The sequence below is a fragment of the Phaethon aethereus genome (genome assembly GCF_964289735.1).
Source record: "Phaethon aethereus genome assembly, chromosome: 1".
Classification (NCBI taxonomy): Eukaryota; Metazoa; Chordata; class Aves; order Phaethontiformes; family Phaethontidae; genus Phaethon; species Phaethon aethereus.
This window is the reverse complement of record NC_138575.1, coordinates 24034347-24058306: the sequence shown is the minus strand read 5'-3', so window position 1 is coordinate 24058306 and position 23960 is coordinate 24034347. Positions and strand designations below refer to the sequence as shown.

Genomic DNA, 23960 nt, shown 5'->3' with positions numbered 1-23960 from the left:
ACTATCAATTATGTTCTACCCTTTTCAATTCTATGTTCATAAATTAATCCTGTTCTTTTTTGGCCTCTACTGTTAATAGCATAAGCATCTGTAACTACATTTCCCCAGCAGGCAGGTCCCAGCTGCACAGAATATTATGTAGTGTTGTTTAAAAATATATATTTTAGTTGTGTTAAAGCCCACTAAATCACTGAGTCAAAAACAATGACATAGAAAAGAAGCCGGAACTGCTAGTGAGTGTTTTAACTGAGACTTATATGTGCAAATTGAAAGCAAACTCCTCACTATTCACTTTCGTATGGAAATTGTTAACAGTAATGTCAGAAGACAATTCTCAAAACAGTATTTTTTTCAATTCATTCTCTTGCAAACACATAAGCAACCTCTGTCAAAGGATTTTAACCTGTCAATAGGACTGCATGAGTCCTTAACTTGTTTCTATAATAGCAGCTTTTCACCAGAATATTTTGTTCTACAGATTCTTATTTTTAACATCTGCCTTTTTTGGGAGCAGCTTAATGTTAAGATAAAAAAATACACTTGGGGTTTCAAAGCAGGTGGAAAAACTCACAGTTCTGATTAAATGAGAACTGCTTCTAATCGTGTTTTCCACTGTGCCTTAGAGCATCCTACATAAAGAACAAAACACATCTTATCACTTCTGAAACATTTAAAGAAGAAAAAAGTGTGGAAAAAAGAGTACATGTAACTTACCATTAAAGTTTACTGCCCGGATATAACTAAGTAGTTCTTTACCATCAATTGTGCTCATCCTCGGGCATAGACCAATGTATCCAGGACAGAGATCTTTATGCATGTTGTGTAGTGCATAGGCCATGGAATACACTGCATCAATTACAAACTGAACTTTTCCTTCTTGCTCATAGGCTGAATCTCTTGCAATTCTTTCTAAGCCTAAGGAAGAAAGAGAAAGAGTCAGTTTACTTCTATTTCTCTGTGTGTGTACGTGCATGAGTATTTGCATGCAAAAATTCGCAGTAGAACATAAATAATTACAGTCAGATTAATAGGGAAAGTTAGGATTCATCTATCTGTCACCTAAATAAACAAGACAAGGCAAAATGTGGCCATCTGGTTTTGCCTCTAATCATTGTAAACTGTGCCAGGTATATAAACAGTACGTTGAGTTCTGGGGTGGGAAAGAGGACAGACGTTTCATTATCAGAAAAAGAAATACAGATATATGTATTTCTACAATCCAGTAGAAAAACTCTTTCCACCTTATTGACTTTCGTTCAACAGCTGTTTATTGTTATTTATAGGACACTTCTACAGTAGTCTGCTATTCTGTTTTAGATAAATTTAAGGTTATCTTGATTTTTATCCCTATTTATTGTTTGATAAACATTATTTAAACATGTCAAGGAAAAAAGCTGGATGCTTGCCAAGTGATGTGGCCATCTGTCTCCATATTGAAAAGTGCTTATTCTGAGAGTTTTTCCTGTATTTACTAGTGAATTATGCTTCACACTGAGAACCATGTACTGTCTGCTATTTCTGACAGGGACATTTTTCCTTCAGAGGGAATATAGAGCAAATCAGTACATTATGAAATTCTGATTCTGCAGGAATTTCCCACATGGATGTCCGAATCCAGACAACCTTTTACAGTCATATGTGATAGTGCTACGTGGAAAAATTAAAAAGTAAATTTCAGGAAAATTATGTTTTAAGTAGAGTACCAACATGAAAACCCATGTCCTGTAGAGGAATTCAACCACTGATTTCAAAGGTTCAAAATCCTCATTCACAAAGGGAAAGAGAGCTCTGCAGTTCTCGGCGTGAAATTTGCCCTGCTGAAATCTACAGTCAAGTTCCTATTGACTTAGTGAACACAAGATTAAATACCTAGGTTATCTACCAGATTAACAACTCATTCAGTTTTAAAATAATGCATTCACATTATTTAAGACTATTTAGAAATGAATCAAAAGTTTATGCACTTTTTTTATTATTTTAACTTTCTACATATTTTTTTTTTATGTTTCTTTTTTATCTCTGAACACAGGTTTTTATCAGTTCAAGATACCAATTTTGGTGTATCCAGGTCTTTAAAAGTGCATTGTTTATGCCTCAAATATACTGTATGTAAGACCTTTCTTTAGACAATGTATGCAAACCCATATGACATGAAAAAAAAAGCCAGGGAGTCTACTCAGAAGCCTTTCTTTTGTTTGCCTGCTGCACTTCAGTGCCACCATCTCACATTACAATGATAACGTATGAACAAATTTGTAATCCTACTATCAGCAGTGTTTTGTGCTTTAAACATCCCTGAGCACTGGGAGATACAAATAGCCTTGAAAAATCATGATGTACTTTTATTTCTCCTCAGGAATTACTTAAAAAAATTAAAATCGCTACCTTTTGAAAAGGTATTAACCATTTGGAGAGGAAACCATATAACTCATTTTTGTGATTTGTTACAATTAGCTTCATAGACACGTTTCAAGACATGCTATCTCATGATTAGCAAATAATTAGTAAATAGTTCAACTTTACTGCAAATAAACAAACAGAAAAACTTTTCCTTGCACATGCTGAAAATTACACAATCAGATGCAATGCATTTCGCAGACATAAAAGAAGATATGAAGAAGAAAGATGTTTTCATTAGATTGCAACTTATTAATTTATTTAACTTGGGAACTAGCTTCCAACAGTAAATGATGGGTAGAGCTCAGGATCCCTACCCTCATTATTCCTGCCTTGTTAAGGACTAATGGACAAGAAGTGAAGGACAAGTCTTAGGGAACTGCTGCAGACACACAGCAGTCAATATCCTGCATGTGCTCCCAGGACCTTCGTCATCCTCTAAACAGGACGCTCAGGACAGGAGGAATTTGAAGGACATATATCCATTTTAATTGCTAAGCCAAATATAATGCCCTTCATACATAAGATGTGTATGTTGAATGGTGGGGAGTTGATGAAAAACAGAAAGGAATAATTTTCTATAATAAATGCTAAGTCATAAAAACTATAGAAGTTGCAAACACTTATGCTAGTACACTGTACTAAGTGGTGCAGATTTTTAAAGGGGAAAAAAACCCCAGTATTACACTCCCTTATGTTATACTGTAGTTTAAACACACATAGGGTTTGCATAAATTTCTTCTACAGCATAACATTTTCCTTTCACTCCTCACAGATATATGATCAAAAACTACTTTATCATATAAATTACAGAAAAATAAAAGAAAAGTTTTTATTAAGGCTGAATGTATTTCGTTACATACAAAGGGGTGATGAATACCACAGAATTATCACTTTTAAACCTGTCAAACCAGATTGCCTAGAAGGCAATAAACAGGAAAAGTCTCTGCACTTTGCATAACTAAAAAAACCCCACAATAAAATGGATTATGTGTTCTTTCTTTTTGATGTTTCTCTTCATGTTCTTTTTCTAGAATTCTCAAAAATTTATAATAATAATTTATAAAGATGACAAGAACTCACCAAATTAAATTACATTACACTGCCCTAAATAAATTTTAATGTATAGCAGTAAAATTATGCATATTGTCTAAGACATAAATATGGTCAGCTACTACAGAGATAATATTACACGTTTGGAAGACATGTTTATAATTTTTCTTCAGACCTGTGTATCAAGTAATAATACTTTCATTTATAGCTTGCCTCTGAGCTCTACAAGGCATGTTTCTACACACATTGGTGTCTTGAAAGAGTATTACAATTTGTATCTCAAAACAGAAATATTTTAATATTCTGTATATAATACTTCTTAATTATCATTTCAATTTTTCATTCTAATTTTTCCTCTGGAATAATTGCTTAGTCTGTGTCTTCATCAAAAAGAATGAGGAGGTGTTCCCAACTCTTGAACCTGGGCACTTGATACCACCATGGTCTGACAGTGTGTCGAGAACTGAGACAAGAACTGGGCTCACATCATCTCTCCTTATTCTGATCTCCAAATAAAGGAAACCCAGGGAAATGTGCCATAGTACTTTCCAACAGGTTTTCCAAACAAACTGTTGAGAAGTGCAAGCTTGTGGGGAATTTCAGCAAGATGTCAAGACTTTCTCCAACCAGTGGAGAAAATACATAGATACGTGTATTTATGTTATCATCTTAGGCTAAAGAAGAGCTAGGAGAGGTGTTACACCAGCCCAGGAAAAGTGTCAGCTGTTCCTGGCTCCTTCCATTTGAAGTCTTTTTTGCGAACCCTAGAGAGAGTACAGGAATGATCCTCTAAGAGCCTGTACATGTGAAAGAGTTGTTACAGCTACTCTTGCACTTCCTGAGCAACAGCGATGAGCTGGACTGTTGCAGGAAGTATCACCTCCACACCTTCTAATAATTTCCCCCTTTGTTCCTGTAGTTCTTGTGCTGCAGGAAAAATTGAGCATCCTGCTCAAGGTGGTGGAACTCACTTGTGATATGGAAAGTTAAGGAGCATAACAGTAGTAAGGTAAAATGTGGATTATATGGATGAGGGCATGTGGCTGGGACTACAAATCTGGGAGGGAAGGCAAAGCAGGTGACATTGTCAATTCCCCAGGTATGAACTGGGAATCAAAAGATTTCAGGGAACATAATCAAGAGAAATTAGGCCTTTACAATAATAAATTAAAATGTATCTTAATTAAAAATTTAATAACAGCATACAGTAAGCAAATAAAGATTAATGTAATATAGCAAAGATAATGAATTCATGCATGGGTGATGATATCACCTGTGGGATACAAACAACTATCCTAAACAATCAAAACTTAAGTTGCCGATCTCACCAACAGGCAACTAATCTGCTCAGTGATAAATGTTGCATAATTCATCTAAGTTTTAGAAACCATGTTCTTAATGATGATCTTAAAGCATACGTAGAAGAAACTTCTGCTCATGTATAAGTCTATGTCAATAGGAAAGCTTCAGAGCAGAGTTCCTAGTTATTATTCTCTTCATTCTAAATAAGGCAAATGGATATACCTGTTTTGTAACTCATGATACAGAGGCAAAATACTTACTTATTTATTTAACTGCCTTGTTTCTGGAAATTACTGGTTCACCTAACATTTCTGAGCAATCCTATTCCTGCTGTCTTGCAAATCTTTCTTCTCCATTTACCATTATTGAAAGCAATCTATGTAAAAGTGCAGCCTACATTATCTCTCATGATTATTTCTATAGTTTCAAGAATTCATCCCATGTATCTAGTTAAAATCTTAATTTATGCTACTTGAAGACCAAAGGTTGAAGTCAAGGACCTTGTATACATACAACGGTTGGTTAGAGCTTCAGACTGGAACAATGTTGTGAGGGTGCAGGGTTTGAGAAAGATTTTGTGCACTGGACAACTCCAGGAGACAGGAGTGGGGCCCCACTGATATGGGGATTCAGCATGCATGGGAATAGGATCTTAATTTTCACAGAATAATCATCAAAATTTAGGTTCCAAGCTTAGAAAAATAGTGCAGTCAGAGACAAGAAAGTACGAACACATAACTAGAGCTCAATGTGCGAAATAGGATGTTTCAGGGTGTTGTCTTGATTTCCTAATCTCTAGTCAATGGCTTTTTTTTTCCTTGTCAATCTCCTTTATTATCATTTTTTTCTTTGTTTTTTCTAGGACTTATTGGAACACAACCAGCCAGCTCACTTTTCTTCTTCAGTTCAAATACTGGCTCAGTGTAAGCCTTCTTCCATTGTTTTGGGGTACTAATTCTCAAAAGCTTATCAAAATCAAAGCTAAAAAATCAGAAAACTTCCAACTTTCCTCTCTGCAAACTCTCGGGTGGAAACTATAGAAATGTTCTTTTTAATAACTCTCACCTTTACTTGTTGCAATGTGTCGTTGTCTATCACTTAGTAAAAATGGAAATTACTTTTTCATCATGATCTGGTAAGGTTAAATCTTTTATTTCACTAGCATAAAAATATTAATGTAATACTTCTGATTTTTCTGTATGATTATTGATACATCTAGCAATGGACTAATATTCTATGTCTGCTTGAAAAACTCAACTGCTGACTATAGATTTCCATTTACACTATTTTAAGCCATTTATTTCTATGTTTTCTATTGCTTGATTTATGTATCTTACACTTATGGCTGGTAATTTTCATCAAAATCAGTATTTATTGGGAAAAAAAAAGCTTAAAAACAAACACACAAGACTTGCACATCTTGTCCTTCAGTTGGGGAACAGCAATGTGAACAATTGGCTTAGCAGTGACAGAAGTCCCATTGCAGGAGGGCGAGGAATCTCCTAACCATGGATTTGTAACCAGCAAGGAAAGTTGCCTTTCTGAGAGATTGTATTCCTCCCTTCTTTTCACATTCTCGTCCACTCTTCTGTCTCTTTGTCCCCTCTCGCATGTGCCAAGTGACAAATCAGCTCTTTTATGGACTGTGCTCTAAACAATAAATAAAAGATAAATCTTTCTGGGGTAATGGTGGGAGGACATGTAATGGGGGGGAGAAAAGTGACAATAAAAATTATTGTGAAAATGATAGCAGGCAAAGCGGTTAATTATGAACAGCTTTTATTCTATTTGCTTCCCTTTACCTGCTTTTGTTATATATGCTTGTGCATAATTACTGCTTAAAAACGGTGCATCTATGCAACTCTTGGGTTTTATTTTCCAAACTTCTGTTTTGACAAGTCTGGATCTTGGATATCTAGCAACATTTTTTCAGTTCACAGTTACAATTCACATTTTTTACTCACTGCTGAATTATTTATCCCCATTATTTGGCTCACAAAACAGTTTTACTTAAGTTGCATTTGGAAGCAAATGAAATCAAAGATAAATATTATTGTGTTGAGATCGATCTTTCTGTGCATGCCAATCACAATCACCAGTAAATCACAATAATTTGTAAGCGGGCTCCCGCTACTCTTCAGCTCAGGCATGATAGTCCTCTGTTTGTCAGAATTGGTTAGAAAGTCCCGTCTTTGCAGCAACAGTTTTTTCCTCAGAAAGTTGGCATCTGCAACTGTAAGCCATTTCAGCAGGCTCAGCAGGAAGCACCAGGAGCATATGTTGCTCCCATTTAAGTCTTCCCAACTATTCAGCTGTCTTCCTTACACATTATAGAACTCCCTGAACAAATAATGCAATAGAGATCATCATGCTCTGTTACTCAAACTTAAGGGGATGATATACTTTTATGGTGGGGGAGTGAGTTGAGTTTTCTAATAGCTGCACGGTAACTCTGATGCTTGCTTTGTGCATGAGTTAGTTTGCAGAAAGCATGACAAAACCTGCAGCTCCTCTGTAATAGCATGGTGTCAGTTTAGGAAGCAATTCAGAGAGGAAGTTAAGGATTATATCAATTTTCTCAGCCATTCCAAAATGAAAATTGAGAATGTAAAAGCACTGATAGTGAAATGAAACAGTTTGACGGTCTACTCTTCCCCAACAACTGACAGATGTGGTTTTGTGGTTTAATGAACTGGCACTTGATGTAATTTTTCTGGGGTTATGCCTCTTTATTCCAACTCACAAAACAAAAAGGAAAACAAAACTGCAAGGCCAATTAGCAAAAGTCAGAGAAAGAAACAGTTTTTCAATCTCTAGAATAATGTGGAGATTTTAAAATACTTCCTACCCAGAACTGGGGTGCGACCTCACATTTTAAAAACACTTTTCAAAGAGGAAATAACAAAAAGAACATTCCATGTAAGTGAATATGTTTCAATGATTTTCACTTTAACATCACCATAAATGAGAAACTAGCTGTTTTGTTTGCCTGGCTCTTTAAATGAAATATCTTAAAAATTCTATCCCTGACCACAAACATTTTTCATTGGAAATACCATTCCTGACCTTCAGAGTAAATCAGAAATTTGTTTCAGCAAAACACTTCTAACAGATGCACAATAGTATATATCAAAGTAGAAATAAACCATTATTTTAGTCATACTGGGTTTTTTTTCTACTATGACGTGACATTTACTAGAGTGTTTTCTCTTAGAAAAACAAACTGAAGTTGCTTTGCTAATAGAAGATTCTTTTTTTCCTCATTTCTGTGTTTCGAGAGAGCCCCTAACAACAGTTTGAATGTTGTTATCAGAGTGAAAAACTTTCCCTTTTTTACTTAATGCCTTCACGTTGCTTAATTATAGCTCCTTGAAACAGCGTATAGAGTTGGAGAACACAGGCATTCAGAACTCTCAAACCTTTAAAACCTGAGTCTACTACATCTAACAGCAGCAGTATTGTGTAAAATACCATCTTGCTGAGCCAAGATTTGCTGCGATGTACATGTTAGGCTAAACAGTAACGACCGCATTCAAATAATGAGGAGACGCTGTTGGATATGGTTTCTGCCAACCACACAAAGAAGCGCACCAAGTGTTTAAAAGAAAAGGTGTATCAAAAATACAGTGGGATAAGCAATATTTCTTTCAGGCACATCCCTAGCCAGTATCAATAGAATTGCCCATGTAGGAAAACATTATTTAGTGTGGACAAAACCTGAAGCTGGGTATAACGTTTTAAAAAGTTGTATGTCCTTGTTATTAACAGATTGCAGCTTTGAAACTGCAGGCAGGGCATTAACAATGTCACTTCCAGAAGATTTTTCGTCTCTAAAAATGGTGCTCTGGCAGAGATCGGTTCTGTGCCCGTTCATTTTCTAGCTACAACATGTCTGACAACCTGAGAGCACATACCCACTTCAGAAACACCTGCAGAAAGAAGGAAGACCCTGTATAAGTTTAATAGAAGGGAGAGGCTCTATTGCATTACCTAGCAAGGATCCACAGCAATTAATAATTCTGACATCACAATAGGTTTTGTTAGATTTTCTCCGGGTTTTATGCCAGAGGGCAAACCACAGTCAAGTTTTGCAACGCCTTCTTTACAGTTCATTCCATGCGTTCTGCAGGTTTCCTAAATATTTACATAGTCATTTAACTATCACTCAAGTCCCTTCTTGCTGCTTCTGTTTTTGTTTTAGAAAAGACACTGAAGCCAGAGATTCACATCTCAGTTTTGCTTGAGTCTTACACTTCTGCAAATTTTGTACCATGTATCATTTAGAAGTTAGTGAGCCACTGCCTCTTTCATTCATCTATATTTCCAGGTTTAGTATTTATTAAAGTAATGCAGTTGATTTGATTCTGTCTTACTATGGTATTGCACTTTTTTAACCCTCTAATTATATCTATTCTGCTTTACTTATAAAAATAAAAGTCTAATGCAGAAGTAAGTTCAATTTATATATCTATCAGATATAAGATTTTATTTTACATATATCAGTATATAGTAACAAACAAAATTCAGTTTCATATATAAAATCATGAGTTTTACCATTAATTATCATTCCCTAAATTCTACAAAAATAGGGAATTTCAGCCTCAAAAGTTGTCAGTTTGATTTGTGAATGAGGAATGTTATTTTACTGATTTTTGACAAAATCAAAATGGTACAGGAAAAAAATACGTTTTAACTATGTTATAAAAAGAGGTGTGTTTGTCATAATTAAACCATGTCAAAAGCTTTATTTGAGCTTTATGAACAAAAGAACATGAAGATAAAGGAGAAATATTGCTTACTGTTTGTTAACAGTAACACAGAGATCTAAGGACTACTTGATCAAAGACATTTTAAATGTTGTTCGAACTTTACCTTTCAAAGTTAGGTCAAAGTTTTAGATTCTACCTTGGATTTCTGTACCAATAAATAATTTTTTCATTAATAATAGCAGATAAAAGAATGCAATAATGTGGAAGTATTTGTCGGTCTCCATCCTACTCAACTTCTATAAAGTCTATGAATATTTGCCACATTTCTGTATCCCATTCATTTCATGACTGGGATCCAAAGACATGCTGAATTATTCAGTCCTTCACGCCAGTAACCTAGCACATTTCTTTAGGTATGTACGATAAGCAAGAACATGAAATTTTGGAGAAATCACACATTTCTTTATCTCTCAGCATAGTGTCAGTATACAGGTGAGTGCTAGCGTGAACAAGAAAATACTTTGCTGATTTTCTCAAGTTTAAAACAAATCCAAAAAAAGGGGCATCTTTTCAGATCTTGAGGTGAGTATGTAGACAGAACCTACATTTTCTAATACAAATTACATATGGGAATTTCTAACTATGGGAAGAAATTGCTAGTGTACTAGTCCAGGCACACAGGTGGAAATAACCGATATTACTCTAAAACCCCACAGGCTACAAACACTTCTGATGCAGACTTCAGTATATAACTACAAAGCCTATAGAAATGGCTATCAGAAAGAGCAAAGATTCAGTACAAGCAACTGAATTTATTCATTGTCTGCTGGCATGTAATCTCAGAGGTCCTTCAGTGCATAGCAACAGTGTATATAAAAATCCTCTCCTCTGCTTATTAACCATGAGAACTTTTAAGTTTAAGCTTCAGACCAGAAACTCTGGGGACTTTTTTCCTCAGGAGTATTATTTTTAGTTACTAACTTGGTAGAGATCCTGCTTAAGAAAGGCCTTCCTTGCAGTTGGAAAGGATTTGTTGAAAATATAAACAGACACAGAGTTATCCAAGTGCATCACTTTCTTAAGTATTTGTGACCACTATTTAGTATGAGTCTATTTGGAGACTAAAGAGTTACGTTGCAGCAAGCCCTCACCATAAATGTTGCAATATCTGAACTAGTCATATTAACAACTACTGACCAGAGGTTTAAGCATTTTCCTTCAGTTTGATGAGAAGCTCCACAAAAGCAGATTAATTTAGGCTACAAAGAGCTCATAGTCAGCTATTTACCAAAGAGAAGTCAAGTGTTAGTTTGAGATGTTATTATGCCCCTTTCATCACCTATAGATACTTGTTACTAATCCTTCTGTAGGAATTTAAGGCCTCTTCAGCTAAGCTGATGGAAAGAGCTTTATATAGAAGCCCCTTCTCTGATATCAGAGAGCTGGGCTGAATCCTACATCAGGTGAGGACCATGTGTGATGCATGTCTGCTCTGGCTTGGCTTGAAGTCTGCAAACGAAGGGGCAGCAAAATGCCATCAGGGCCATTTCTGCAATGAATATTTGATAGCTTGTTTATGCAGAGAATTTAAATATAGATTTGGAAAGTACTGTGAAATCCCACTCAGACTAAGTGTTTTGACATTATGATTTCACATCAGGAATTGAATAACTTTGGTTGCTCCTGAGAGGGAGATTTCATCAGCTTGTGGTATTTCCTTGCAGTTAGTTGCTTAAGAAGGATGCATCTCATGCAGCTTTACTGACCTAACAGTTAATTGTATAACCTAAAGAAAGCTTTTTTTGTTTCCAAGGACAAGATTCACCCTCTCTGAAAATAAGCATTTAATAAAATGGGTTAATATGCCCTCCTGAAAAGACTTTCTTGTGTGACTAGCTTAGACTACATAGGTAACTCCTAGAGAACCAGTATTATGCAAGATAAATCCCAACTAAAAGAAAAAGACGAGTCTGTTGTTAATCTTGAATTTAAATGGAGATCAATGAACAAATCATCCCTTTTGTCAAGCCTTGCATATAATCATAAACTGGTGTCCAGCATTTCCATTGCAGAACGGCTTCTCGTCCAGTGTTTAAGCTTCTCTGCCCCCACGTACTTCATTCACTTCCAGGTGTTGCTCCCTTAATCCAAGACCTGAGATTCCCTCAGCCACCAGCCCACTCATCCCCCCCCTCCTGCTCATCCTTAGTGGCCTGTATGACTTTCCTTTGCTTACTCTGTCATCATCCCAGTGCTCTTTAATCACATTTTGCTGCAGGACTGTGTGACAGCTTCGCAGTCCTCAGATGAAGCTTATTGCTACTATAAAACAGTATTTCACATGCTATCTGCTGTTCAGTCAGCTGCTATGGGGATAGAGGCTCAGATCCAACAGAACAAAAATTCGGTTGTTATGTTTTCTTACAGTTGTTGCAAGGACTGACGGTAGCTATAAGATTACTTATATTAGATTAATATATATATTAATATTTAGATTATTTATATTTAGATTAATTCACAGGCCTGTGTGTTACTGTTAAGGGCGCAATTATGCAAAAAGATTTCAAGACAAATGCAATGAAAATCAGTGTGAAATGAAAATAAATGTAATAATAATTCTTAAAATAATTTCACTATGAGTTACTACTGGGGTTGTATTCACAGTATCAACTTTCCAAGAGGAAATTTTTTGAGCTGGACAAGATAGAAGTACTCATGACAGAGTTCATATGTGGAAATATGTAGCTTTTTTCAGGAAGAAACTGTGGGAGGATTTTTTCAACTGCAACCAAAAAGGAAGGGAAAGATAAAATGCTTTCTTTCACAACAAAGGGACAACTACCAATTTAAGCATGTAAGAGAACAAACAGTAACTTTTTACAATATTAAAAGCTGAAGAAAATGTTCCATTAACTTTTCCATTTGGCCTATCCACTGTGTCTTCCTGCTGTGCCCCATTTTAATGATCCCATCACACTCCAAGAAGTAGGGCATGGTAAGGGAAAAAGTGTAACCAGTAGGAAAAAATGCTACAATGTCATAGAAAATTAAATACTATTTTGTTTCCATTTTTCACTTTTCTATAAGACAAAGGCAATTTTTGATGGTCAGAATGGAAAATGTGTGTTCAAGAGCTTTGAATTGCTATAGGCTATAATTTTATCATGTATTACTGTCAAAGAAAACCTCTGTGATTTTCTGGATATGGTGAAATATCACTTTTTTCTACGAGCTGTGTAGACAACAGCTGAAACACAAGATTTTCAACAGGTGAAAATCTGTATTTTCCCCACTACTCTAATTAAAGGCGTTTCTTCAGGACCTGATAAAAATAAAAGCATCATAAATTAGAACTAAGCAGCTAGTTAATGGACTGCATGATCAACAGGACATGGACAATTGGCTTCTGGAAGGAGATTTCAATCTAAAACAGGAAGACAGTTTATCCACAAACACTACTCTTCCCACAGCCTAGAAGATAGTTAGTTTAATCACAAACTAATTAGAACTGATTGGCTTCATTGCTAAATTAAGGACATTAAAGGGGTTTGCTCCTTCAGCAGGTTTGCTGCACACACTCCATTGGCAGCATTCTTACAGCTGCACATATCCCATCCTCACCGGGGCAAAACGGTGACAATCACAATCTTGGAGAAAAGTTCCTCCATTGACGGTGCTGTCCATTTCAGATACAGAGAATCAATTTGCTCTACTTTCTCCTTCTGCATGAATCAGGACAATTATCTACAAAGAATGGGGTGGAGAGGAGGGAAAGACTTGTCTGGAGTTGGTATTTTGGAGGTGGGGGGTAGAAGATATGCTGTCAGAACTTTTGCAGCAAATTTGAAAATTATCTTGGCTGAGACATGCTAAATTAGATAGTGCTGAACAAGATGCTTGTGACTAAGCAACAAACAACACCTAGAAAAATATAAAGGTCCCTACAGTACAGTTTAGGTATCTAATATTAAAAAGTAGCCAAAAACATCCATAACTGCATAAACACCTTTAAATCTCAAAACTTTACCAAAGTATCTGAAGTTCTGTTATTTCACACAGCTAAAAACAGAGCTGGTTTTAGGATTTGAGGGCCTTTCCTCTCTGCCAAGGGCCATCTAGAATTCTCAGTACAAACAAGTTTAATTCCTCACAGGGGATAAATCCAATAAATACATCTGAGTACACCAAATTTACACTGAGTTTAGCACAAAATATAGACAAGTGATACTCACTCTTTACTAAAAAGTCTTAGTGATTTAGCACTTTCTCAGGAATCAAATCCCTCCTTTAGGTGCTAGTACACTAGTAATAATAACATAACAAATATGCAAAGTACTGTTAAAGTGCAGACTTTCTCTTGATAGGAGGTACTCACATTGTCATATTTTACATACCTATATCAACAAAGCCCCTAGCATGAACTGTTACGAGCACAGTAAGGCTTCGGACTTGCAATTCACTGTATAAATTTGTGACGGTATTCTGAGCCTGAAGTTTTGTTTTTTCATCAGTGATTTCTACTGGCAGTAGGTACCCCAAAAAAGCAAATCTTTAGTAATTTGTTCATATCACTGTAACACTGAGACATTGAGCACCTACTTGGTTGTTCTCATGTACTCTGAAATCAAATGAAAAAGGACATGACTTTTTAGGTATTCTGATTCTTGCATTGAAAGCAAAGACCACCTGTGATGACCATTGTATTATCATAAACTTATTATAGTAACTTAAGGCTGGTCAAAAGTCATTTTTCACCTGATCTTGAACAGAACTGAAATGCTCTCATCTACTTTCTTACAACACATCTTACAACGATAGATACCCTTTTGGAGAAATCAAAACTCCTCCACAGAATGCCACAATCTTGTGCATTTCATGTTCCAATTTACCAAGTGCAGTTTGATCTCATTTTACCAAGGCTGTTTCATTTCTCCTTATTCTTATAACTTGTATCATAACCTTTAGTCTACAGACTGATGGGAAAAGCCTCAAAATCATTTAAGTGTTTCACTACTACATTAGATGTGTAAAAGTGTTTTGAGCCCTTCTAGATAAGAAATATGTCAATAAACTGGAGCAGGTTCAGCAGAGAGCTGCCAAGACGTTCAGGAGGCTGGAGCACATGCCCTGTGAGGAAAGACTGAGGGAGATGGGTTTGTTCAGCCTTGAGAAGGAATGACTTTGGGGTCAAATCCCCCAAACAGCAAACCCCAGTGCCTACAGGGAGATGGAGCCAGGCTCTTCACAATGGTGCATGATGAAAGGACAGGACATAATGGGCATAACTGGAAACAAGAGGTTTAGAATGGTAAAAACTATTTTCCAATGAGGATGCTCAGGCAGCAGAATAGGCTGCCCAGAGAATATATGCAGTTTCTCTCCATCCTTGGAGGTTTTCAAAACCTGACTGGATCAAGTCCTGAGTCACCTGGATATAACCTCAAACTGACCCTGTTTTGAACAGGAGGTTGGACTAGAGACCTCCTGAGGTCCCTTCCAATCTGAAATATCCTGTTATCCAATATTCAGATACCACTGCATCAAAAATGTCTTAGCCAATTCTACTGAACAATCCCAAGTGCCTACATACATATGCATATGTACAGATGCATGTGCTCATGCAGATGAGCATGTGGAAATCCACAACAGTCTAGAATGACCTCATTTAGGAGGGAGCTCTGGGGGCATCCCAAGTGAAGAATTACCCCCCTCTCACATTGTCTCCAGACCCAAAAGGCAGGTTTGGATAACAAGAGTTCTGGCAACGGGGCCTTTTGGTGATTTCTCTCTCAGTCCTTAGATGATTAGGAACAGTTCAAGGCAAACAGAAAACCAGGTGGATTTGCATGAAAAATACTACCAGATTAGACCTCATCATGTAAGATATCTGCATCTTTAAGGACATGTTACATAGACAGGGGTACAATACATTTAATGTTGCCAGGTTGAATGCTTTTTATTGCAACTACTGTATAACTTATTGGGACAATTGTGTAAGTAAGACTGTTTCACTCATTCCTGTGAGGCTGGAGTTCTGTGACAGTGGGAGGAAAAAAAAGTTTACTGATGGAAAGTGATGGTGAGAACCTTGGTCCCTTTTTAAAAATGTTTCAAACATTTTAATTGGTACAGAGCTCACTCACTGTGACCTCAGCGGATAGCGAAGTTTTTAAAAAAAAAACATAATGTATTTTGGTAAGATCATTTTTAAGCCAACGGACTGATCTGCAAGTGACTAGTTTCATGACTGTGAGCATTCAGAGCTCTTGGCACTGACCTCTTCTGCTGGCCTTGATCAACTCCGTTTCAATGGAAGTCAACTGAGTAAGGGTGATTTACAGCCCCTCCAATTTTGTCTCAAAGTCTGGTGTAATATGAAAATGCTAGAGGGGTAAGGACAAGAACTTTATTTTTTTAAGACAAATTGCACTATTTTTTGTTACGGTAGACTGATTGTTTCCTTCCAGGAGACCAATTCTGACGTTCTCTATTTTAATTTAATCGGAGAGGGCACCTGAAGGGATAGAAATTCACACACAACCTAGATCATGTAGCTCAGGGAAGCTCTGGTCATCCTTTCATTTTAATATTCTCCAATCTCGTGGGGACATACACTAAGGTAATTACTATTAATATATAACACCTGATATATAATTCTCAAGATGACCATCACTGTAAAGAGTGTAAACAGTATTTTGTAATTTATGTTTCCCAAAAACTATGTTCAAACCTAAAATAGATCTGATAACATTCAGAAAGAGCAAAAGAAAGGGATGGGAGTGAAACACAGTAACACAGTAATTACTATTCAGGATGGAGAACAACAGAGACCTTTTTTCTAGCTGTAATCACTGTGTAATTACGGCCCCACAAGCAAGGCAACATATATATAGAAACAGCTAGAAATTAATGCCTTGCTCTATGCTATAAATTTGTGGTCTCTTCAGGCCTTTTATCTTAATTACCCTTATGGACAATTGCAAATCCCTATTTTTCAATCTGCAGCTCTCTTCATCAGTAGCACCATCCAGAGGTACATGTTACTGCTCTGAAGAAGCCAGTTTACTAAAAAAAAACCATGGAGAATGACAAATACAAACATTTATTTATTTATTTATTTGAAATAAGACAAGGAATGAGGACAAAGTGATTACCATTTGTGCATGAGAAATTATTCAATAGCAAACCAAAAATAAAATATTTTTTCACATAATTAATTAATAAACATACATCACAGCTTCTTAACATGAAAACGGCATCCAGTTATCTTCTCCTATGATTTCAACCTCTTAATACCCTGGCTTTGGGAAAGCCTTGTCAAAGAGGGATAGGAACTTCATCAACAGGTTCCTCAGAGTAAAAAACATTTTGAGATTTCTCTTTTCTCCATTGATTTATACATATTATTTGGTCAGGACACTTAAGGAAAACAATTGAAATCTTAATGAAATCCAAGTGATGCCATTCCACATTGATCAGTGGAAGATTTGGACAATAACAGTTGTGGAAAGATGTGATAGCTGAAAGATTATTTTCTTGTTTTGGTGAATAAACCTATTAATTTATCCTTATTAGTTATCATCATTATTCAATGTAAAATTAAAAAGCAAACAAAACGTGTTCTACACAAAAAGTATTAAAACTGTGTATTTTGGTGATTGGTTAAGGAGGATGAATTTGTCTTTATTACACATTTTTCCACTGCTGTAAAAAATCCTATCTTTAGAAATGTGTAAGTGGCCATCGTCCTCCCAGAGGAGGCTCAGCCATGGTCGCCACTCGGCTGAAAACCGGGGCCAGAAAGAATGTGGCGACACAGACGGAGCTCCTGCTCAGGCACGCGGCTGTCCAAGTATCCGGCTGCAAAGAGTGCCTGAGCCTGTCGGTTGTACCAGAGACCAACGGGGACACCACCTGCGTGCGGTGCGACCAGGTGAGCGACCTGCTCAGCCTGGTGGCAGAGCTGAAAGAGGAAGTGGAGAGGCTGAGGAGCATTAGGGAGTGTGCAAGAGAGAGAGGTGGGTGGAGCCGCACCCTGGCCATCCCTGAAGCAGGGGCAGCTGGTGGAGGCTCCACAAGCAGCGAGGAATCCCCTGTCCTCTTGCTGCCGGGCAGAAGGAGAGGACCTAAGAGATGAAGGGAAATGGAAGCAGGTCCCTGCTTGGAGAGGCCGGCGAATTCCCTCCCAACCTCCCTCACTGTCCCAGCTGCCCTTACACAACAGGTATGGGGCTCTGGAATGTGAGGGACAGGAACATGAGGACCCTGACGAAGGTCCGTCCAAGAGGGTGCCTAGGGTGAGTCAACCAGCCCCACGCATCAAGACATCCTCTGTTAAGAAAAAAAGGAAGATGATTGTCGGAGGGCCCATATGTCGACCAGACCCAACTCACAGGGAAGTCTGCTGCCTCCCTGGGGCCTGGGTGAGAGACGTCACCAGGAAACTCCCTGGTCTGGTTCGGCCCACTGATTACTACCCACTGTTAGTCATGCAGGTTGGCAACGACGAGGTTGCACTAAGAAGCCCAAAGGCAGTCAAAAAGGACTTGAGAGCACTGGGGCAACTGGTCGATGGAGCGGGAGCACAGGTAGTGTTTTTGTCAATCCTTTCAGTGACAGGGAAGAACGCTGAAAGGAACAGGAAAGCACACCTGATCAACACATGGCTCAGGGGCTGGTGCCGTCATCAGAATTTTGGGTTTTTTGACCATGGGGCGGTTTACACGGCACTGGGCCTCCTCGCAGCTGATGGAGTGCAACTGACTCTAAGGGGCAAAAGGATTCTTGCTCATGAGCTGGCAAGCCTCATTGAGAGGGCTTTAAACTAGATTTGGAGGGGGGAGGGGATAAAACTGGGCTCACTAGAGTTGAGCCTAGGGGTAGGTTCAACGTGCCAGAGTTGAAATCGATAGCCCAGCTCAGGTGCATCTACACCAATGCATGCAGCATGGGCACCAAACAGGAGGAGCTGGAAGCCATTGTGCAGTGCGACAGCTATGACGTAGTTGCCATCACAGAAACATGGTGGGATGCTTCTTATGACTGGAGTGCTGCAATGGATGGCTATAAGCTCTTCCGAAGGGATAGGCAGGGAAGGAGAGGTGGTGGGGTGGCTCTGTATGTTAGGGAGTGTTTTGATTGCATAGAAATCAAAGACTGTGAAGACCAAGTTGAGTGCTTGTGGGTAAGGATGAGGGGGAAGGCCACCGAGGCAGATATCCTACTGGGAGTCTGCTACAGACCACCCAACCAGGATGAAGACACAGATGAGACATTCTATAAGCGACTGGCGGAGGTCTCGCATTCGCTGGCCCTTGTTCTTGTGGGGGACTTCAATCTACCGGACATCTGTTGGAAGTATAACACGGCAGAGAGGAAACAATCTGGGAGGTTCCTGGAGTGTGTGGAGGAGAACTTCCTGACGCAGCTCGTGAGTGAGCCCACCAGGGGAGGTGCCTTACTGGACCTGCTGTTTACAAACAGAGAAGGACTGGTGAGAGATGTGGTGGTCGGAGGCCGTCTTGGGCTTAGCAACCACGACATGATAGAATTCTCGGTTGTGAGGGAAGTAAGGAGAGGGGTCAGCAAAACTGCTATCATGGACTTCCGGAGGGCAGACTTTGGCCTGTTCAGGTCACTGGTTGAGAGAGTCCCTTGGGAGACAGTCCTGAAGGACAAAGGGGTCCAGGAAGGTTGGACAGTCTTCAGGAAGGAAATCTTAAAGGCGCAGGAGCAGGCAGTCCCCATGTGCCGTAAGAAGAGCTGGCGGGGAAGGCGACCGGCCTGGCTGAACAGGGAGATTTTGCTGGGACTCAGGGAAAAGAGGAGAGTTTATCACCTCTGGAAGAAGGGGCAGGCAACTCACGAAGAGTACAAGGATCTCGTTAGGTCAAGCAGGGACAAAATTAGAAAGGCAAAAGCCCAGCTAGAGCTCAGTCTGGCCACAGTTGTAAAGGATAATAAAAAATGTTTTTACAAATATATTAACAACAAAAAGAGAGGCAAGGAGAATCTCCATCCCCTACTGGATATGGCGGGGAACATTGTCTCCAAGGACGAGGACAAGGCTGAGGTACTGAATGCCTTCTTTGCCTCAGTCTTTAATAGCCAGACCAGGTATCCGCAGGGTATTCAGCCCCCTGAGCTGGAAGATGGGGATGGAGAGCACAATGTACTCCTCATAATCCAGGAGGAAGCAGTCAAGGACATGCTAAACCACCTGGACACCTACAAGTCTATGGGGCCTGATGGGATCCACCCGAGAGTACTGAGAGAGCTGGCGGAGGAGCTTGCCAAGCCACTCTCCATCATTTATCAGCAGTCGTGGTTAACGGGGGAGGTCCCAGAAGACTGGAGGCTTGCCAATGTGACGCCCGTCTACAAGAAAGGCCGGAAGGAGGATCCTGGGAACTACAGGCCTGTCAGCCTGACCTCTGTACCAGGGAAGATTATGGAGCGGTTGGTCTTGAGAGTGCTCACAGGGCATGTGCAGGACAACCAAGGGCTCAGGTCCAGCCAGCATGGGTTCATGAAAGGCAGGTCCTGCTTGACCAACCTGATCTCCTTCTATGACCAGGTGACCCGCCTAGTGGATGAGGGAAAGGCTGTAGACGCTGTCTACCTGGACTTTAGTAAAGCCTTTGACAGCATCTCCCACAGCATTCTCCTGGAGAAACTGGCAGCTCGTGGCTTAGACAGGTTTACTCTTCGCTGGGTGAGGAACTGGCTGGATGGCCAAGCCCAGAGAGTTGTGGTGAACGGCATTAAACCCGGCAGGCGGCCGGTCACAAGCGGTGTTCCCCAGGGCTCAGTTCTGGGGCCAGTCTTGTTCAATATCTTTATTGATGATCTGGATGAGGGGATCCAGTGCTCCCTCAGTAAGTTTGCAGATGACAACAAGTTGGGTGGGAGTGTTGATCTGCTGGAGGGTAGGAGGGCTCTGCAGAGGGATCTGGACAGGCTGGATTGATGGGCAGAGGCCAACTGTATGAGGTTTAATAAGGCCAAGTGCAGGATCCTGCACTTTGGCCACAACAACCCCAAGCAACATTACAGGCTTGGGGAGGAGTGGCTAGAGAGCAGCCCGGCGGGAAGGGACTTGGGGTGCTGGTTGACAGACGGCTGAACATGAGCTGGCAGTGTGCCCAGGTGGCCAAGAAGGTCAACAGCATCCTGGCCTGTATCAGGAATAGTGTGGCCAGCAGGAGTAGGGAAGTGATTGTGCCCCTGTACTCGGCACTGGTGAGGCCGCACCTTGAATCCTGTGTTCAGTTTTGGGCCCCTCACTACAAGAAGGTTGCTGAGGTGCTGGAGAGTGTCCAGAGAAGGGCAACGAAGCTGGTGAGGGGGCTGGAGCACAAGTCTTATGAGGAGCAGCTGAGGGCACTGGGGTTGTTTAGTCTGGAGAAGAGGAGGCTGAGGGGAGACCTTATCACTCTCTACAACTACCTGAAAGGGGGTTGTGGCGACGAGGGTGTTGGTCTCTTCTCCCAAGTACCTAGTGATAGGACAAGAGGAAATGGCCTCAAGTTGCACCAGGGGAGGTTTAGATTGGATATTAGGAAAAATTTCTTCACTGAGAGAGTGGTCAGGCATTGGAACAGGCTGCCCAGGGAGGTGGTGGAGTCGCCATCTCTGGAAGTGTTCAAAAAGCGTGTGGATGTGGTGCTTCAGGACATGGTTTAGGGGACATGGTGGCGCTGGATTAATGGTTGGACTTGATGATCTTGAAGGTCCTTTCCAACCTAGTGATTCTGTGATTCTGTGATTCTGTGATATAAAGATACAAATGGCACTATCATCTACGGTAGACTGATTCCTTCTCAAAAGTGATTTCAAATTATAAAAATTAAATGCACATGATATATATACACACACTGAGTGAATCATATATACTGAATTATTTGTTTACTTTTTTTCTGTTTTTCCTGCCGAGGAGAAATATACACTTTATTAAAGCTTCAGAGTCTGTGACCGATGCCTTTACTATGTAAAGTACTATTTACTATTTTTTGGTGGGAATTATTTCATAAACCAGATTATCCCATAATAATTTTATCACAAATAAATGAAGCAACTTTGCATAGGGAGAAATGGCAGAATCTGACCTATATTTATTTTACTTTATTTGTCCTAGAACTTTCTGGACATAATTCTTGATAAGCTATTTGCTCATAAGAAATTAAAGTATAGCTAGTTGTGACAAGAACCATGATAAGAACTGTCAGTAAGGAAGGGTCAGTTCATACTCAAAATACATATCTGCCAGCATGACATGGAAAATGTACGTGAGTGTCAAGCTGTGCACAAACTATATAATTACCTTTAAAAAAATACACTAAACAGGTCTGGCAGTGTACTGAAGAAGTGGGTTGCACTTAATCAGTGCAATCTAGGAGACCAGACAGTCATGATTGCATGCTTGCTACATTTGAAGAAAAATGTTTGAATAGCTGTGCTAGGACCTGTGAAATGCCGGTGTGAAAAGCTAGTTCAAGACAGCTCTCCAAGAGAAACAAAAATACTCTTGATGGCTGTGTAGGCAAAAATATTTTTTAATAACTTGATGAGAGCAATGACAAAAAGATCAATGATACTTCCTAATAGTCCCACCAGCCCACTCATGCTCCTATTAGTACATAACTGTTTTAGTTATTTGGTATTGGTATCACTCTGGTGTCACTTCTGCCTTCATGGGACTGAGATAAGGCTAATTTTTTTATCCAGGCCAGAGTTCTCAATTGCTAACTCCAAAGTGACTACATTTATCGGTGGATGTCACCAGAATATTGGTAGCATTAAATTTCTACACCATTCAGAATGTCCTTTGGCAGCATCACACACATACACACACTAAAATGAATTATAAGATTCACCTTTTTTTTTAAGATTCTACAGCTGATAACTGTTACTGAAACAACTCAATATTTGAGAGAAGGAATACAATGAAGGTAGTTGGGGTTTTTTTAATTCTAATGTCCCTATCGGTAGAGTCAAAACAGCTTACTATTTTATTTCTCTTTGTTCTAGATTATTCTTAAAGAAAAACTGTAGTCTTTCTTAGGAGCTTAATCTTTTATTCTTTTATGGACATTTTTCTTCCAATTTAAAACAACAGATTCATCCTGGCATACAACCACAATAACAAAAGCTATGTGGATATCATTATTATCACTGATAATAATATAAATTGTAAGTTTGCTGTGTATTGTCCCACTGATGCTAAGAAAGCAAGACATTAAGCAAAGTTACCATTTCTGCTACCAGGAGACACAAACACTTCATCAGGGAAGAGTTTCAGAACATCCCTCTGCTCCATTACTGTTTAACTGCATTAAGTTCCCAGGCAAGCACTGAGGTTTTGATTTGAGCCCGTATAATTTATCAGAGCAGACTCTCAAAAGAGAAAGTCTGTTTAGTCTATCTCTATCATCATAATGGCAGTAGAAACACAAAATAGCCTGTGGCTCTGTGTGAGTTAATTATCTACATCTTTTTTTCCTAGGACACCGTCTTAAAGTACTAACACATTAACCTTGCAGACTGTTCTCTTAGACCTTCTGCACAGCGTGAGATTACTACTAGTCTCAACTGGTTAGTGTCAAGTTCCCTGCTCTCCCGGGTTACTCAGGTCACTCCTCATTGCCTGGAAGATTAATTTCCCTCTTAGGAACAGGGTAAGTTTAAGCGTACAAACATTTGAACTAAGTGATGGAACATATTCTGAATAGAGAAAAACAAAGTGAAACAAATCTACTGTTTGCCCTGATGAAACTGAAACACTATCAGCGAACAAGATTTTTTTCACTAAAATATTTATTCATAACTATTCAAAAAGTATACCCAAAATATCTCCTTTAATAAAAAGAACTAGGACTCTCTAACAATACGCTTTGGTTTGCCAATATCATAAATGTCATAAAAGTTCATTTTTATATAAACACAATATATTTACATTTATATACGATACAGGGGTGAATCTTCTGTAAGTCACCTATATTTATTTTTTCCTTGCCAGTACATTATATAACTAACTTTCTTGTAGGATAATGACTCACCAAGATGTATGAAATGCAAATGCAGTAAACGCTTAGCAGAATATGATAAGTATTACACAATAAGTAAGATACAAAGATTTAAAAAATTAAAATATAATTTGCCCGGTACAACTACATGTTTTCATCTATGCTTTTACTTTTTACTCTTCATTGACTTTGGACAATGGAAATGGGTTCAATAAACTTACATTTTGTTTCTTGGCATAAACACTACACTACTGAAAGAAATATTGATTCATTTAACTGTTCGGAAATGTTGCTCTGTAGCTTCACTGGAAACAGCACATCTTTTGTTATTCTTTCAATTCTGAAGTATTGCTTGGGTTTGCCTTTTAGTAGATATTTGCTGATAATACTCTTGTTAATTAAATCATGCTAACACTCTAGTTAATTAAATTGTAACTTTTGTAAGACAAGTATAACGTATTACTATCATAAAACG

The 23960-nt window shown here is 38.8% G+C and overlaps 1 protein-coding gene across 1 annotated transcript in view; it reads right to left on the bottom strand.

Moving 5' to 3' along the window:
- The window catches only part of GRM8 (glutamate metabotropic receptor 8), a gene marked incomplete at both ends in the record, with an annotated part of 360871 nt that overhangs the window by 136960 nt on the left and 199951 nt on the right, over positions 1 to 23960 (bottom strand). Inside the window, one exon of the mRNA XM_082011400.1 lies at positions 715 to 915. Within this exon, the coding sequence (XP_081867526.1) occupies positions 715 to 915 (201 nt within the window). The remainder of the gene's footprint in view (positions 1 to 714; positions 916 to 23960) is intronic.